Below are 16,600 nucleotides of genomic sequence, written 5' to 3'. Positions count from 1 at the left end.
ACCTTGTCTGAAATGCTTGGGTTGAGAAGTATTTCGTATTCCAGTGGTTTGGATTTCAGAATGTTTCAGATTAGGGACTTTCAACCTGTGCTATGATTGTTACAATGGCCTCAGAATTCTGACAAAATAATTTGGAACATTATAATACTGCTTTTGCCAGGCATGGTGGTGCACACCTGTATACATATAAGTTGGCATAAATTGGGAAGTAGAGGCAGGAGGGTCATAATTCACCTAAAAGGTCATCCTCACCTAAAAGCCAATTCAAGGATAGCCTGGACTATGAAGATTCTGTCTCAAAGAAACAAAGACAAGCAAAAATGTTTGAAATTAAACAGTATCAGGCTGGAGAGATGGCTTAGTGGTTAAGAGCACTGACTGCTCTTCCAGAGGTCCTGAGTTCAATTCCCAGCAATCATGTGGTGGCTCACAACCATCTGTAATGGGATCTGATTGGCATCTGTCTGAAGATAGCTACAGTGTACTCATATAAATAATAATAAATAAATAATATTTTTTAAAAAAATAAACAGTATCAGGTCATATTTACAGAATAAGCTGTGTCTGGCAGTTCCTAACACTCAGGTTTCAGAGCTACACGACAGGGTAAGTATAATTATTTCCCACATTTTACAAACTAGCCCTTCCTCCCAAGATAATTGTTAAATTGGGATAAAATTAATAAATAAAAAATAAAATAAAATGAATTCAAAAGAGCATCTTGAAGGTGGCAGAGAACTAATAGCACACACAAAAATCTTTCCAGAACAAGATCAGGAGGAAGCTGGAAGCTTGGGCCTGAGCCAGCCTCTGGGGTGGCTTTGCTCTGACAGTTCCACATTTGGACATGTGGCTCAGGACTGAGCAGTACCTATTAAGAGTAGGCCCTGCTAAACCTCCCAGTGTCTGGGCTTGAAGCCCTAATGGGCTGCATGCAGGATTTAAAGATGGCCCCAGAATAGGCCAGCCTCACACTTGTTGCCTCTTACCTTCAGGTCAGTGAGAGCTTTTGGGAATCTCAACCTCTGCTTGTAAATTTCCCTAGACTGCTTGTGAAACCTCAGTGTCTAACAAGAGTAGAAGAAAGTCCTAAATAAAGACAGACAGCTTTAGGTCAGACCTCATGTGATTCAAGGATAACCAGACACTAAGAACCGAATCAGAGAAACAACAAACCACTGCCAATTGACCACTGCTCCCCTACATTTCTCCTTCTAGAAACCAAAGTGTAACATTATAAAGGAATGTTGGGGCCTGTGGCACCTTTTTGCAAAAGACATTTATACCCTTCGTATCCACATTACAAAAGCATAGTCTTGGGAAAATGGCTGCTCCTATGGCCTTCTAATATCAGAGAGACTTTGCATAATAAGATCACCATAATTTCCTCCCCCATACCCCAAACGTTGTAGACAGTGCCCTCAGAAGACCCATACCCCCACTCCCTTCTGTAGCTTCAGTTGCTTCTCCATAAACTTCAATTACCTGCTTCTTCTTCAAGCCTCACGATGTGTGGACTCCCACACCTACAAACATAGCTAAATACTGTTTTTCTCCTGTGCATCTTCATCGTGTCAGCCGCAGATTGCAGGAAGGTAGAAGGAAGCCACTTTACCTCCCTCACAGGAGTGAAAGGTTAATAACTAACTGTCCAAGGAACCAGGGATATGGAAGAATAACCAAACTGACAGAAAAACAGCCTGATGTAATTGTATTTGCATGACACAAAGATCCAAGCCAGAACCTGCTTACAGTGAGCGATGCTTAGCCAACCACAGGGACCCCATTAAAACGAGCATGCAAATACCAGCTTACAAGACTTGTTCCTCACATAGAAATGCGAGGTATTGGAAATATCTGTAACCCGACATAAAGGAAGGGTCAACATGATTGTCCAGACCCTGCTCTCAGTAGTACATGGTTTTATACACAGTAATATGTACCCTATAAATAAACACAATTATTGCATGTGGACCAAACACTTCCAATATGCTTTTAAGGAGAAAAGAAATGCCCATAGAATACTTGCAGAGGTGCCAAGACTAGCAGAGGGCCTAAAAAGCTTGAAGCATCCAACACGGTCTGTTAATATATGGAATCAAAGCAAACAAACTCTAAGTCGGTTTGTCTTAGAGAGGGTATAACTTGACATCTATTTCTGAAACATTAGTGCCTTGCTTTGGTGAGAGCTCACAGCAGCTAATCCAGATGTGTCCCACAAATGCCCCTCCAGTCCTATATAGCAGGTTTGCCCCAGAGCTGAGAAAATTGTAGCATACCTAGGTGAGCAGGCTCCTGAGAAACAGCAGAATTCAGGGCCACATTTACCTTCAAATTGGCATGTACTTGAGCCTAGAAAAGTAAGCAAAACTCAAAGTAAGTTTGGGTGGCAGCAAAAAGCATTGCTAAGCATGGCCACCTGGGTTTAGGAGAAGCCATGCCCCTTAACTGACACCTGAGACAATGCTTCTCTGGTTCACTATGGAGCTCTCTTCCAAAAGACTGAAATAGGTTCCTAAGTAGGTAGGGAGTGGACTGATCTGAGGGAGAGACTGACCAAGGTCGTTGAGCACGCCCCCTTCTTCATCTTCTCACTTCACCGGCCCTTTCTACCCCCATGTTCCTGACCTCAAGTTGACACTGGGAAGGTGGGGAGAAGGAAGCACACAGTGTCTTATGCACATGCATGCACACAAGCGCGCGTGCACACACAGAGTACTAGAATGAACTTGGAGAAAGTCTCTCTAGTTCCAATTCTTCCTGAAACTGGCTTTTCACAGCAAGAGACCAGAAATGGAATCCTGTTTTGCTATTCACTGAGTAAACAAAGGGAACTGAGTGGGGCCAGGGTCACACAACCCTTCACTGCAAAATCCAATTAAAACAAAACAAACCCAATAATAAAAAAAAAAAAAAGGCATAAAAATAGCATAAGAAAAAAAAACTTCTCAAAATGAAAGATTGTTTGCCACATCCGGTCCAGTTTGGCACCTGCAGAAAGACCCAGGCAACAGTGAGGACAGTTACCTACCTGTTGACAGGCGAGTTTCCAATTCAGCCGAGCAATAAAAACCAGAAAGCACGTGGTCTGACAGACAGAGCAGATGATGATTCCTGACCACAGGCCTGCACGGGAAGATATTTGACAGCTTGGCTCATGAAGACAATGGTCACACTAAGTCGGTACTGGTAGGTAGACAGGCAAGGTGGAACACTCAGTAGGAGAGAGACCTCCATCTTGGAGAGGCCCAGAACCCGATTAGGCTACCAGACATGATTCATAGAGCAAAAGGTCCAGGAAGCTATTTGGGTTTCTGCTTAGGGTAATTGGATACTAAGAAAAGGGCCAGTTTTAAGAAAATATTTTCTCCAGAAAAACTACTGCTTTATGCTCCTCAAAAGAGACTAACTTTTTTTTTTACATATGTGGCCTATGCATGCATGTATGTATGTTTTCGTGTGCGTGGACACGTTGGGAGGGTGCCTGTGCATGTGTAAGAAGGCTTGAGGTTGACATCAGCTGTCTCCCTTAATTGCTCTTCACTTACACATTGAGGCAGGGTCTCTCACTGAACCCAGAGCTCAATGTTCTGGAGATCTGACTTGCGTCCACATAGGACCATGTGTGTTCAGCTGCTTTCAGCCAGGAGACAGACACCTGAGCCACCCTCATCCTCCATAATCCTCTCCCTCTCCTTTGCTTGCCTTTCAGCTTTCTGCCAAGACACACGAAAGGGGCGGGGGGGGGGGGACGGGGAGACTCCTTCGTGTTACAGGATGCAAATACACAGACTTTGCAAACGAATCAAATCCATGGAAAGGCTGAGGCTAAGCCTTGAGTTGTAGTTCAAAGGCTTATCTTTACTCTGCTCTTGGGTGCCAGCTGCCCTGGAGTGGTCAACAGGCTCCTCTCAGGAGTGAATCAGTAGCCACCTGCCAGTTCTAGGCTGGGGTCAGAAAAGCCTTGGGCTTCCTCCTCCAAATGTCCAGTTTTGCATAGAAATTACACGCTCATTCCAAACATTTATTTACAGAAATACCTGCCCAACTCTAGCTGTAATTTGAGTAACAAACTTGTTTTCCACTAATGCCATAATCCCTATTAAAGGCTGCAGGATGATTACCAGAATTCTCTGGGCAGAACCATAAGTTGCAAGTTTGAAAAACTGTACAGGAAATTGATAGCCATGTGGTTAGTCAGTCTGCTTGTAAGAACCTGCAGCCTCCTGAGGTGCATCTGGGAACTTTGTATATGCAGCACACTCTAATGCTGGTGACATGACAGATAAAACCAACCTGTACTGTATTTCTATTTAAATGGCCATTAGAAGGACTGAGTGCAGGCTCTCACACAGCTCTCGCCTCCCCACGGCCTCCGCTCTTTCTCTCCAAGGATCCCCAGCTCCCTCTACTTTGCCCACAACAAATACACTTTGTCAAATGAGTAAGTGGGCCAAATATAGACCTTGGGATATGGATGTATCTGTATTTTAAAGTAGATTCCTGTCTAAAATTTTAACTCAGATAGACATGGGGACACACAGCTATAATCCCAGCACTTAGGAGGCCAAGGCAGGCTGATCCCATGTTCAAGGCCTGTGTGGACTACATAGGAAGACTCTAAAATAAAAACAACAACAAAATTGGCTGTGGCTGGACATGATGGTGCCTTGAATCCCTAAACTCAGGAGGCAGAGGCAGAACTCTGTGAGTTCTACACAGTGAGTTTCAGCACAGCCAAAGTTATAGAGTGAAAATCTTTTTTTGTTAAAGTAAATTTAAGATTTACCACTCACGGCTGGGCGGTGATGGCGCACGCCTTCAATCTCAGCACTTGGGAGGCAGAGGCAGGCGAATTTCTGAGTTCGAGGCCAGCCTGGTCTACAGAGTGAGCTCCAGGACAGCCAGGGCTACACAGAGAAACCCTGTTTCGAAAAAACAAAAACAAAAAAACAAAAAACAAAAAACAAAAAGACTTACCACTCACTGTATAAAATGATAACGTCAAAAGAAGATAGATATGCTAATTACCTTGGCCTAAATGGTCCACGTTCTCTGCATATATCAAAACATTACTTTGTGCTCCATAAATGTTCATAATTGTGTTTGTCAATTAAAATAATAGTAATAAAAATATAAAAGAGACTATAAAGTGTTTTCTTAGTATTTTGTACTGATTGCATGTTATAATAATAATAATTTGGAAATGTGTCAAATGAAAATACTACTCAAAAAACCAGACTCCTCTGGTGTTTCCACTGGCCTGCCATCAGCATATCCAAGCCATGAACAACACCGGAAATTTGGGTAAATAACAGCCGCACCTTCATGGCCACAGAACTCTGGCAATCTCCTTCTTTGGACAACTCCAATATTTTTCATTAAAATATTATTGAACTTGAGAAAATGGAAGGACACAAGTTAAGACGTGGGACTAGAGGTCCTCGGCAGCTATCAGGTGACTCCTGATCACGCCGAGTCAGTCAGTCCTTTACCCCAAAGACAACAATTAGGCTTTCCTATAACCATTTATTCATTGCCAATGCATTCTCAGTTATTATTTTAGAAACCAAAGCTAGATAATTATCTATCTCCCTACTTTTTTCCCCCTAAGATGACTCTGGTAATTTCAGAGCGTGTGGGTTCAGTTCTTTGCTTCAAACACAGAGGAGTCTGCTCCACCATCCTTAGCTCCCCATTTCTCCACACGTCTCTCTGCAGAGATGTGTGAGCTACATAGGTGGTAAGTGAGGAGCAGAGGCTAAAGATGAGGACAAAGGTGACAAGGAGGCCATCACCAGTCTTGCCCTTTGTGCTGAGAACACAGGGTGCTGTTCTAGCAAGTTCCATGTCCAGTCCCATGCATCCTACCCTAGGGCTTCCCCACTTCACCTCAAATGTCCCAAAATACTAGAAAAGGAAGGCCTCAGTACTTCAAGGCCACGGTAAGGGACTCACAGCTCTGTGAGCCCTCATTAAAGGAACAGGGCAAGATCACACACAAGGTGTTTCCCGGTACTTAAAAGACCTGGACATTAAGTCCTGTGACTAAGGACTGGCTGACTCAGAATGAGGATAATAGAAATGATCCTTTACTGTGCTCCTGTGCTGACACATGGGCAAGAGGGGAGTGACCAGGCAGCTCTGGGCATCATGGTCACTTTTCATCAACTGTCTGTACACTCACTCTCTGACACCATACAGAAGGAATATGGGAAGCAGAGCAAGGTTTCCATGTGCTTGGTCATCATCCCTATGTCTTTCCACAATGAGGCTTACCGATCACTCCCAGCTTGGCAGCGAACATCAGTGCGATCCCGATGGGGAGGCCGATGACATAATACCCGATGGCATTGATGATGGCTCCAGCCTTCTGGTTTCCAGTGCCCCTCAGGACACCACCACAGGTACACTGTGGGCAGGTGTCATCCATCAGCATAAACACGGCTGGTGTTCTAAAGACCCCCACCTCCCAAACAGAACACCTGCCTCTCTGTGGTCCTCAGACCTGAACAAGACTCTGCGGTGATGCTTTGCAGAAGCAACCCTGATAACTATCAACAGGAGCCCCTCTAGGCCGTTCCAGCCTCGCTTCCCACTGGAAACGTATCACAGTAAGAAGAAATAGCTTACACAGACCATGAAAGTGTCTAGGATTACCAGGCTTGGTACTCACGGCAAGAGCTTCAAAGAGGTGGGACACAGCATAAATGGGGACCACTTGAGCCACCAAGGTCACAATATCCCTGTCAGGAAAACAAAGCATGTGGTGATTAGTGAGAAAGGAAGGGCTGCAGAGATGGCTCACTGGTTAAGAGCGCTTGTTCTTGTAGAGGACTAAGTTCAATCCCTAGCCCCATGTGGCAGCTTACAACTGCCAGGGACTCCAGTTCCAGTGGATCCAAGACCTTCTTCTGGCTTCCATGGGTTCCAGACATGAGAAAAAAAAGAAAGAAAAAGGAAAGAAAAAAGAAAAGAAAAAAGAAACAAGAATCAGAAGACACGTATCCCAGGAGAGGAGGCCCCACGTGTACCCTCGCTCAACAAGGCTCGGGCTCTTAGTCCAGGTGCCCTGGTACATTCACATCAGCCAGCAGCCCAAGTGAGGACAAGTCTACCATTGTATGACACATATCAGAAACCAGTTTTCTAATATATTTCATAGCTTTTAGGGGAAAAAAATAACATGCAATCCACTTATTCAATGAAAACCAATGATATGCTCCAGTTTCCATCTGCCCACCTAAAACAAAGTTTAGACCGCACGGCCACCCTCCTTTTAACCCAATTTCTGAGGCAGATCTTGGATGCACATATGTCTGAACGATATATTACAGAGGGGCGCTCATGTGCATTCTGTATGGAGTGTGGCTCAGTGGCAGGGCATCTGTCTAGCACGCATGAGGACCTGTATTTGGTCCGGGCACCACTGGTCAGTAAGTTCTTCCCAGTCAACCAATTTGGTAAGAGTAGGTATTCCAGGGTTCTCACGGCTACAAGTGGATCTGCTCTAAATTGCTACATGGCTCTGACTGAGATGAAAAATGAAACTAGGAGAGACACCTTGGGGGCCCTGATTGGAGAGAGAGAAAAAATGTCTGGCAATGGATATTTGCAGAGAGAATGAATGATGAATCGAGCAGTAGACAGAGGGTCTCTTTTTTTTTCCCCCTCAAACCAGCACAAGAATACCGTTGTTTGTTAAAATGAGCTTTGAATGAGAAGGGTAAGCACACAAGTCTGATGACCACCATCTCTCAGGTCACCGAATGTCTGTCCTGTCCCCACAGATAACAAATCTTGCCACTCCTGTGCTTGTCTGATGTTTATGACAATACAAGCAAATATAAACAAATCTGAGGAGACTCCCCTCTGCCTCTCATGTGCCCTCCTCTGTGACACTACATCTGTGGCTTGTTCTGGCTACAGAGGCATTCTCTCCTCTAGTCCACTAAAATGTGCTCTCCGTGTGGCGCTGCTCAATCTCGTCTACTGAGATTTCATCTTGAGTTTTAATTTCTTTTCCTTCTTTCCTATTTTGGGGGGCATGGGGTGTGGCTATGCCACAGATGGAAGCAAGACCTTATAGGTACACACTAAGTGCATGCTCTCCCACTGAGACGCTCCCAGGCCTTGAACTTTCAAATAGATAATTAACTCAGTTTTGTAGTACTAAGGGTCAAACCCAGAGCTTCAAGTTTACAAGGCACTGAGCTGAGTCTCCGGCCCTAATATGGGCTTTTGAATCAGTTTTGTTGACTGAGAATGGTCTGCTTTTCTTTGTGTGTATGTGCAAACTGTCAGATATGGGTGCTACCTGGACACATTTGCTTCATAAGAAATGCAGAATTTTCCTCTTTGGAAAGCCCAAATATTAAACATCATAACTACCTATATTTTAATGATTTGAAAACGTTTTCCCTTGAAATCTTCTGGAATCAGAGCTTTTTTTGGCATTTTAAAACAAGTTTCCCTTTTTTGTTATAAGAAAGTCACTATATTTAGAGATTCAATTTTTATGGAGTAAATATTTATAGGGATTATTTCTTCCGTGTTTTTGTTGTCTTTGTTTTGTTCTTTTTATTGACACTGGGCTGACCTCAAACGTGTTATCCTCCTGCCTCACTCTCTCGACTGTGGAAATTATAGGCATGAGCCATTAGGCCTAGCTGTGTTCTAGGCTTTAATTTTCCTTACAAAATGAGATTGTGTAAACTAATCTCTTAAGATTTTTGAAAATGATCACGTTTAGTTATTTTGGTAGTCTGTCTGTCTGTCTGCCTGCCTGCCTGTCTGCCTGCCTATCTGTTGCAAAATTTACCCTAGAAAAGACTGATGAGCTAAATAAAGTGATTTCCTTATGAGAAATAAAGGAAATTTTGTTTCAAGATGCCTTTCTGGTGAGGGTTATAGAGCTGTCACTTGGACCACATCCCTGGCTGGGGCTGGGGGCAAAGAGAGGGGAGAAGGTAGGGTAAATAGAGCCTGGGGTGTGTCCACCTGGAGATGAATTCCATTCACCCTTTCTTTTGTGTTCTCCTCATGGTGATTAGCTGAGCTAGGATTTCTTCTGCTTCATTTACTCTGCCAGTTTGGGCTGGTTGTGCCCGCTGAATGACAGGGACATATTTTGAGGAATGTCTTATCCAATTATCTAATCACACAGCGACAGCACTATGTGAACATCACAGAATGAGGTCACACAAACCTAGACGGTTTAGCCTGCCACTCAGAGAGACATGAAAGGGAGGTGGGGGATATAAATCTGCTCCTAGGGCCTGATAAACAAAAGACATAAGATAAAATCAAACAGGAGAGGGAACACTGGGATTGAAGGGTATGGTGTAGTCTCACCACAGAGCTGCTGTGAGCAGAGCAGGACCCACTGTGTGCCACAGCAAACTCTTCATGCGCAGAGAGAAGACATTCCACATGATGAAAGGTTTAGAGGGTTGGGGGGAGAATGTGTTCAAAGTATATTATAAACATAGATGAAAACATAACAATTAGGTCATTTTTAAATTTGTTCATTATTATTTTGTGTGCGTGGGTGTTGCTTGCATGTATGTCTGTGCACCATGTGTGTAACTGGTGTGCCTTTGGGGGCCAGAAAAGAACATCAGATCCCCTGGAACTGGAGTTACAAACGGTTGTGAGCTGCTATGTTAGTTGCTACTGGGAACTCCCAAGGCCTCCAAAGAGCAGCCAGTGCTCTTAACTGCTGAGCCATCTCTCCAGCCCCTAAATGCATTTTGTTCTTCAGGGTGTCCCAGGGTTCTTTATTTGAGAACAAAGTAAGTGACATAGGATCAGAATCAAGAGCATCACTGAGCCCCAGCTTCCCACCAACCTCCTCCTCTTCCTACACTTCTTAGCCCCAGCCCTCGTGCTTCTCAGTAAATAAAAACCTGACACATCTGCTGGCAGCACACACTGCAGGCTCTCCCCCTGCCTTCTCTCCTTCCTCTGCCCGGATCCCTGGACAGGGAAAGCGCCTCAGTTTGAATGTATGGGAGAGCCCAGAGCAGTGACTGGGACTAGGAAGTTGAGCATGGTGAAGTGGGGGCTCCCCAAGCCTGGGGTACCAAAATACGGTCCAGGAAGCAGAGGAAAGGATACACAACCCCCTAAGAAGGGGACTCTGTAGCCTTAAATTCCTCTCATTGGAAACAGTCAATGCCAGATGGTTTGACTGTCTGGTAAATGTTACAGAGCCACCCTGGACCACATCCTTCTCTAGTCACACTGTGGTCTGCTGTAGGCTGAGCTTTGAGAACTGCAGGAACTTGAAGCTCTCAGGTTTCTTCTGCCTTGGTTCATAGTACTTTGCTTTCTCCTGGGCCTGCTCCAGGTTCTCTCCTTTGTGTATACCCTGAGGCTTCCTGTTCGCTTCCTCCGCCTGCTCCTCCAGCGGGGGTGAGGCTTAACCCTAGTTCTTGAAACTAAGCTGAGGTCATCTGGCTGAAAACCATTCCAAAGACAATCTCCAGGTTGACCCCACACTGGCCATGGTGTACGGTAGCGTGATTCTCCTCTCCAGCTGCTGGGCGATTGATTGTGCCAATCCTTTCTGCAAAGACTTTACACCCGGGACTCCTTCAGGAAGAGCGGGGCTCTAGCTTCTGCTTGTCTACTCTGACAGCCCCTGAGTGGGCAATACAGAACCAGCTCTTGTTTGGCCATCTCCTCCTCCATTTGGAAGTCTCCAGGCCAACCTGGGACACATCAATCTAAAGTCCACAGTATACTGCCCTTCACAGAATTCATTTGGTGGGAGGCACAGGAAGTCTCTCTTACTTTTGAGCCTGGCCCAACCCCCAACCTGACTCCATGTCCATCCTTTGAGAAAGAAAAAACATGAGAACTATTTATGGTTCTTCACCCACGCTGAAGTGAGAAACCTATAAAAGATAGTCTGGTGCTGAGAGATTGTCAGCCTACCTTGGAAAGAGAAGCAGATGAGAAAGAAACTGAGGCAGCTGTGTCTGGCCCAGTGGCTTTTTGAATCAATGAAGGAAAGCCAGTTTGCAATCTGTGGTTGCTAATAAAGTTATCCTACAATAAGGAGAGCCTCTACAACATTTCTATGCAGTGAGAACACCCAAGCTACCCTCCTTTAGGGAGACAGGATTCCTACAGAGGACAGAGTGGACTTGTTTGTCTCCTCAGCCATCAGCTCAATGCCATGAATTTTAAGACAGCTCACTGACAAGATTTCTAACATTAATCTATGTGCCAAATATATTCTAAAACTCTAAAAATCAGATGGTTTGACAGATCTGAGACACCAATGTGACCCCAGATTGAGAATCTTAATCCATTTTCTGGGACCAATGTATGTTAGACCTCAGAAATATTGAGATGTTAGAATATTTGTATAGACATTATGGGATATCTTGGGGAGTAGATGTAAGTCTATACACAAAATTGACATCTATTGCACATATTATTGGGGGTCATGCCCTTATCCCTGAGCTTTCTAGCAGCCATCGGATGGATGGTCTTCTTCAGTCAGCAGGCTAAAAACCTGAAAGCTAACTGCTAATAATTGATGTAGCAGATACTGCAGAAAAACAAAACAACAAAATAAAACAAACAAACAAACAAAAATCCAGACTGAAGGAGAAGGGTATCATCAGAGGTCAGGGGTTCTTCTGGAGCTCAGGAAATGGTCAAAATGTTTCTTTTAACAAGTATCAATGGAGACAGACCTACACATCTGATTGTGAACTCCAGCAAAGTTTAGCAGGTTGTGGGTTCTTCCCCTCCTCTCCAGGTTTGGCCACTCCTATTCAGTTACTGCTATTGTTGATCCTATTTTCATATCAACATTTAGCCAGTCCCAGACTACACAGTTGAGTTTCCAGTGCAGGGGGCATTGGAATTCAATGGAGAAGAAAGACAAGTGCTTTCAGGATTCACCGAGACACACTCACCTGAGACAGACACCCCCAGGACATGAGGCTTCCTTAGCAGGAGCTCAGGTGAGCTAGCCTCCAGAACTCCACCTGCAACTGTAGGCAGAGGGAACTTGTTCTTCCCTCAGCCTCCAAGACTCCACCTCTATTCTGCAGATGAGGACCTGATTGCTCCCACAACAATTTTGAGCCCTAGATTTCAAGAGCACCCAGTGCTCCAGGGAGCTGCTGCCCTGAATATGTGCAGAGCTGTAACACAGCTCAAAGCCACTCCTTGCTTTTGACCAGGGGAGCTTTTGGTTGGCATCTTAAAGCTTTTGGGGGCTCTGAGCTACAGCACTTCTTAGAGCTGTGTCAGCTCTTGGCTAGCATCAATCTATTTTAAGTTATTTTATTCTATTCATATTGTTAATCCTGAACTGACAAGTGTACCTCTTGTTTGTAGTATGCTGGTGCTCAAATAGTTTCAGACTTTGAAGCTTTTTCTTTTTTTAAATTAGGAGCTTAGGATGTCCAACCAATCTGCAGGCAAGAATTCTACCACTAAACCACCAATGCAGACTCTGTCTGCAAATATAACCAGTAGTATAAGAAAGACTTAAAACAAAACAAAAACAAACCATACAAAGCATGAGGTTTGGGGAGATGGCTCAAGTCTGATGACCTGAGTTCAGTCCTTAGAACCCACATGGTAGAAGGAGAGAAATTTCCTCCTACAAATTATCCAGTTATCCTCTGTTCTCTCTCTCTCTTCTCTCTTGTCTCTCTCTCTTTGTCTCTCTCTCTCTTTCTCTCTCTCTCTCTCTCTCTCTCTCTCTCTCTCTCTGACACACACTAAATATAATTTAAAGAAGTTTTTAAAGATTCATAACTATCATGTCTATCCTAAGCAGATCGCCATCACCAATTCCCATTAACTTGAGAATCAGATTATAAATTAGTTTCTCTATCTCAGTAATCAGCTCCTTTCTCAAGTAATATCAGTGAGGTTTCTGGTCTTGCAAATGACTCAGAACACCTCTCCATGGCAAAGCTAGTCCCGGGTGCTGTCCATGGTGATGAGATCCATCCAATCTATTTCTTTATCAGAGATCCCACATGTCAAGAGAATCCCAGCACTCACCGGTCGGTAGTGAAAATGTAGCCCACAAGATCCTTACAGCTTAGCAGCAGGACACAGAAGGTCACAGCAACGAGCTCTGGAGGTAAAGCATCAGAAGAAATGTGACAGTGAATAGGGAGGCCACAGAAAGTGGGGAGGTCCCCATTCACATCCTGCATGCACCAGGAGCCTTGGGCAGAGGGGTCCAGGCACCTGTGACTATCAAGGAAATTGCTGAGGACTTCTTGGCCTGGTCAATGTTTCCTGCGCCCAATGCATTTCCCACCCGGACATTGGCAGCCACACTGAAGCCTGCAGGGATCTGAAATGAACGAAAACACAGCAAAATTGCACATTGAGACACTACAGACAGAATAGCCTGTGATTCACACCTCACTGGCAAAACATGGTCCTATGGGCTGTGAAGACAGACACTTCACAGCATCTCTTTGTCCTACTCCTGGCTGCTAAAGAACTTATATCTCCAAGTTAGGAGTCTCAGAACAATTTAGGCTTTCTGCAGAGTTTCCAACCTCTGCGATGGGGAGGAGGACCCCATTTGTCCTCTGGGATATAGGGGACCAGGATGCAGGATGGGCTGACCACATTCCACTCTAGTGTCTGTTCTAAAGGACAGAGGATTCGATTTACAAAGAAGAAAAGTCACTAAAGAAAATGCCAGGAAGAGACATTGCCTTGTAGGTAGGATGGGGCTCTGAAGCTAGGACCCCTGGATCCACATTCTGACACCTCTATCTATACTTATTACCCATGTGACACTATGCCAATTACTAAGATGTTTCATCTCATCTGCACAAAGATTCTAGTAATGGAGACATTACAGAGCTCACACAACAACTGCTTAGAATATTGTGCCTCTCAGGTAGTAAATATTCATTAAATTTTTCCATTAATATCTGTACATTTACCATTTGAGCCACTAATAATTATTTTTTAAGAAAAAAGTAATCACTTATTTGAGCATGTATGTTGCCTTACGGGTCGGAATAACTAAGGCAAGCATTAAAGAAAAGCTAACGCACAGATTAAGAAACAGAAGAAATGGAGATTAGCATCCCACCCTCCAGGTCACTACAGTGGCAAGCAGATTTTCCAACCAACAGTTTCTCCATATGGAGGGGGAAACAGGAATATACCATGAAGAAAGCTGTCAGCTTCTTAGTTAACGTCCATATTATGTGTGTACTGGTATGGTGTCCCAAAAAGGACAGGACATCATTTCTTATAGAATTTCCTCCACAAGTGGAGAGTCTGGATGTATTTAGAATGAAACAGCTATAACACTTCCAGGGAAAATGTCACAGTCAGAGGAGACAAAGAAAGGTCAAGGTTCTATTCCCAATTAAAGGATATTAATGATTAAACTACTTTAACAAGACATTTCTCTTTTATGCCAGGGGGAAAGTTACTGAGACCATATTAGAACAAGTAATGGCAAACAGACAGGGAGCCTGTAAATGTGATGTCGTGCACACATCTACAGATGTGGTGTATCTGTGAGAGAAGGTTTATATCCTTCTTTTAACTGGAGAGATATATGAATATGCTCTTCTGAGTCTGTGGAGAGCAGAGGACAAGATATGCAAAAAGCGTATGTATATTTCTACATAGACTTATAAGCATTTATCTTAAAGATCAAAAGATCAGAAAATCACATAAAGGTATTTGTCCTAGGAGGTATCTTGAGGTGATGCTGATCTTATTGAAATATTATGAATTTAGCGAACCGGCGGTGGCGCAGCCCTTAAGGCGCCTGCCTGCAGAGGGCGCGGGTCTCTCTTGTGCGCGTGTTCAAATCCCGCCCGCCTCCTCCCACGTCTCGTGGGGAAAAAAAAGAAAAAAAAAGAAATATTATGAATTTAAATACTGGGCAGTAAGAGACTAACTTAAAGATAATGGGCCCCTGGACTTCAAGCATTGATAAATGACTTAACTACATTTACTAAAATATGAGCTATATAAGCATGAGATACATATTAAAAATGTCTTCCACAAACAGTGAAAATAAAAATATATGCCTCCAAAAAGTAGAGGAAGAGCATTGATCTGTCATGCTTGGATCCCCAACACTACCAGGAAAAAAAAACAAAACATGGAAGTGTGTACACTCTGTATAATTTAAATATAAACAGATGGTTAAAAAGTCAGCTGGCTGAGTCCTTCTCCATACTATGAACTCCCACTTCTCTCCATTTAAAAAACAAATTTTTATTTTTTTATTTTTTGCATTGTCCTGGGAATGAACCTCAAGTATGCTGGGTGTTTGCTACTACAGCCCGCCACGCTTGTCCCTTCTTTAGCTTTGCGTCTCAAGAGGTGCATGCTATAGAAGGCAGGCCTTCAGAATTTTAGGTTGGAGCTTTCTGTGAAACAACGTGACACAGAAGTCTCTAACAATGTATTTTCTAGCATGTCAGAATCTCCTTCACTGTTAAGGGTGAGCAACTTTTCTCTGTGCACATGCTCCAACTTGTCTCTGAGCACATGCTCCATACTTGGCCCACGTGTTCCTCCATTGATGGACCAACACTAAGGCAGTGCCCCTTAATTACAGCCAGTAGAGCCTCTGTGAGCATGGTATAGACATATCTGTCCATGTTCCTACTTCCCATTCTTCTGAGTACCTCTACCCCACCCCCACCCCAGGAGATAACTGATACGTGGCAGGCACAGAGTGTTGAGCAGCAGAACCGGCATGTATCTGACCTGGGTGACCAACTCTCCATTCCATACCACTCTACCCCCAGGGAATTGGGACAAAGGAAAAGATTCCGACAGTATGAAAACATTCAACTACTTTAGGTCTGAATGGGGTCAGAGACAGAATTACCAGATCTTTTGGATTCCTGCCCATCCCTCCTTCCACTGACAGGGATAACTGACCATATGGGGCATAAAGGACACTCCCCCTAAACCTCGGCTCCTAGAGGACTTTGTGTGGAAGTACAGCAAGGATCAAACCCAAGGCCTCATGGGTACTAGGCAAACACTCTACCACTGAACTATCCCCATACTTTTAATACTTTACTCTGAGATCTTTCTCCTTAGTGCAGTCCAGTCTTGAACTCGTGACTCTTTTGCTTCACCCCCGACCCAGCTAAAATTACATGCCTATATCTCCAGTCCCAGCTCCAGGATAACATTTTAAGTCAGGAACCATCTCGGACAGCATTACTTAATATCACCGGTGCCTTTTGCTCATCGGAGGACTCTCAGGATAGAACACAGGTCCCCTTTACCATGGGGGGTCTTGAGCACTTACCATGTATACAATGATAGCCAACTCATAGGTGATGGACTGGGCTCCCAACTCCACCATGCCAAGGATACCTGGTAAAGACGGTCAGCTGATGCCTTGCCCTAGCCACGTGGTCCCCACCAGTCATCCAACTGCATACGTACCACTCAGGAAGCTGCCGACCTCATAGGCCCACCACTCTATGCATAGCATGAGCATGCTGGGGATAGCCAGTCGCAGGAAGGATGCCCAGTCCTGCAGACACTCCCAGGACCACCCTGCAGGTGCAACAGATGGGTTTCCAACATGTCTGACCTTCAG

General features: G+C 44.3%; 1 protein-coding gene across 1 annotated transcript in view; it reads right to left on the bottom strand.

The window, feature by feature from the left end:
* The window catches only part of LOC117711294 (multidrug and toxin extrusion protein 1), a 34,929-nt gene that overhangs the window by 3,224 nt on the left and 15,105 nt on the right, over positions 1–16,600 (bottom strand). The window contains exons 9-16 of the mRNA XM_034506855.2: positions 16,444–16,557; positions 16,304–16,371; positions 13,234–13,342; positions 13,042–13,117; positions 6,677–6,746; positions 6,280–6,412; positions 3,032–3,126; positions 2,280–2,352 (exon numbers count right to left, since the gene is read on the bottom strand). Coding sequence (XP_034362746.1) covers positions 2,280–2,352; positions 3,032–3,126; positions 6,280–6,412; positions 6,677–6,746; positions 13,042–13,117; positions 13,234–13,342; positions 16,304–16,371; positions 16,444–16,557 — 738 coding nt within the window. The remainder of the gene's footprint in view (positions 1–2,279; positions 2,353–3,031; positions 3,127–6,279; positions 6,413–6,676; positions 6,747–13,041; positions 13,118–13,233; positions 13,343–16,303; positions 16,372–16,443; positions 16,558–16,600) is intronic.

This window comes from Arvicanthis niloticus, chromosome 6, assembly GCF_011762505.2.
Source record: "Arvicanthis niloticus isolate mArvNil1 chromosome 6, mArvNil1.pat.X, whole genome shotgun sequence".
In the NCBI taxonomy this organism is placed as follows: domain Eukaryota; kingdom Metazoa; phylum Chordata; class Mammalia; order Rodentia; family Muridae; genus Arvicanthis; species Arvicanthis niloticus.
The sequence above is the reverse complement of the archived record's forward strand: the minus strand, read 5'-3'. Positions and strand labels throughout refer to the sequence as shown.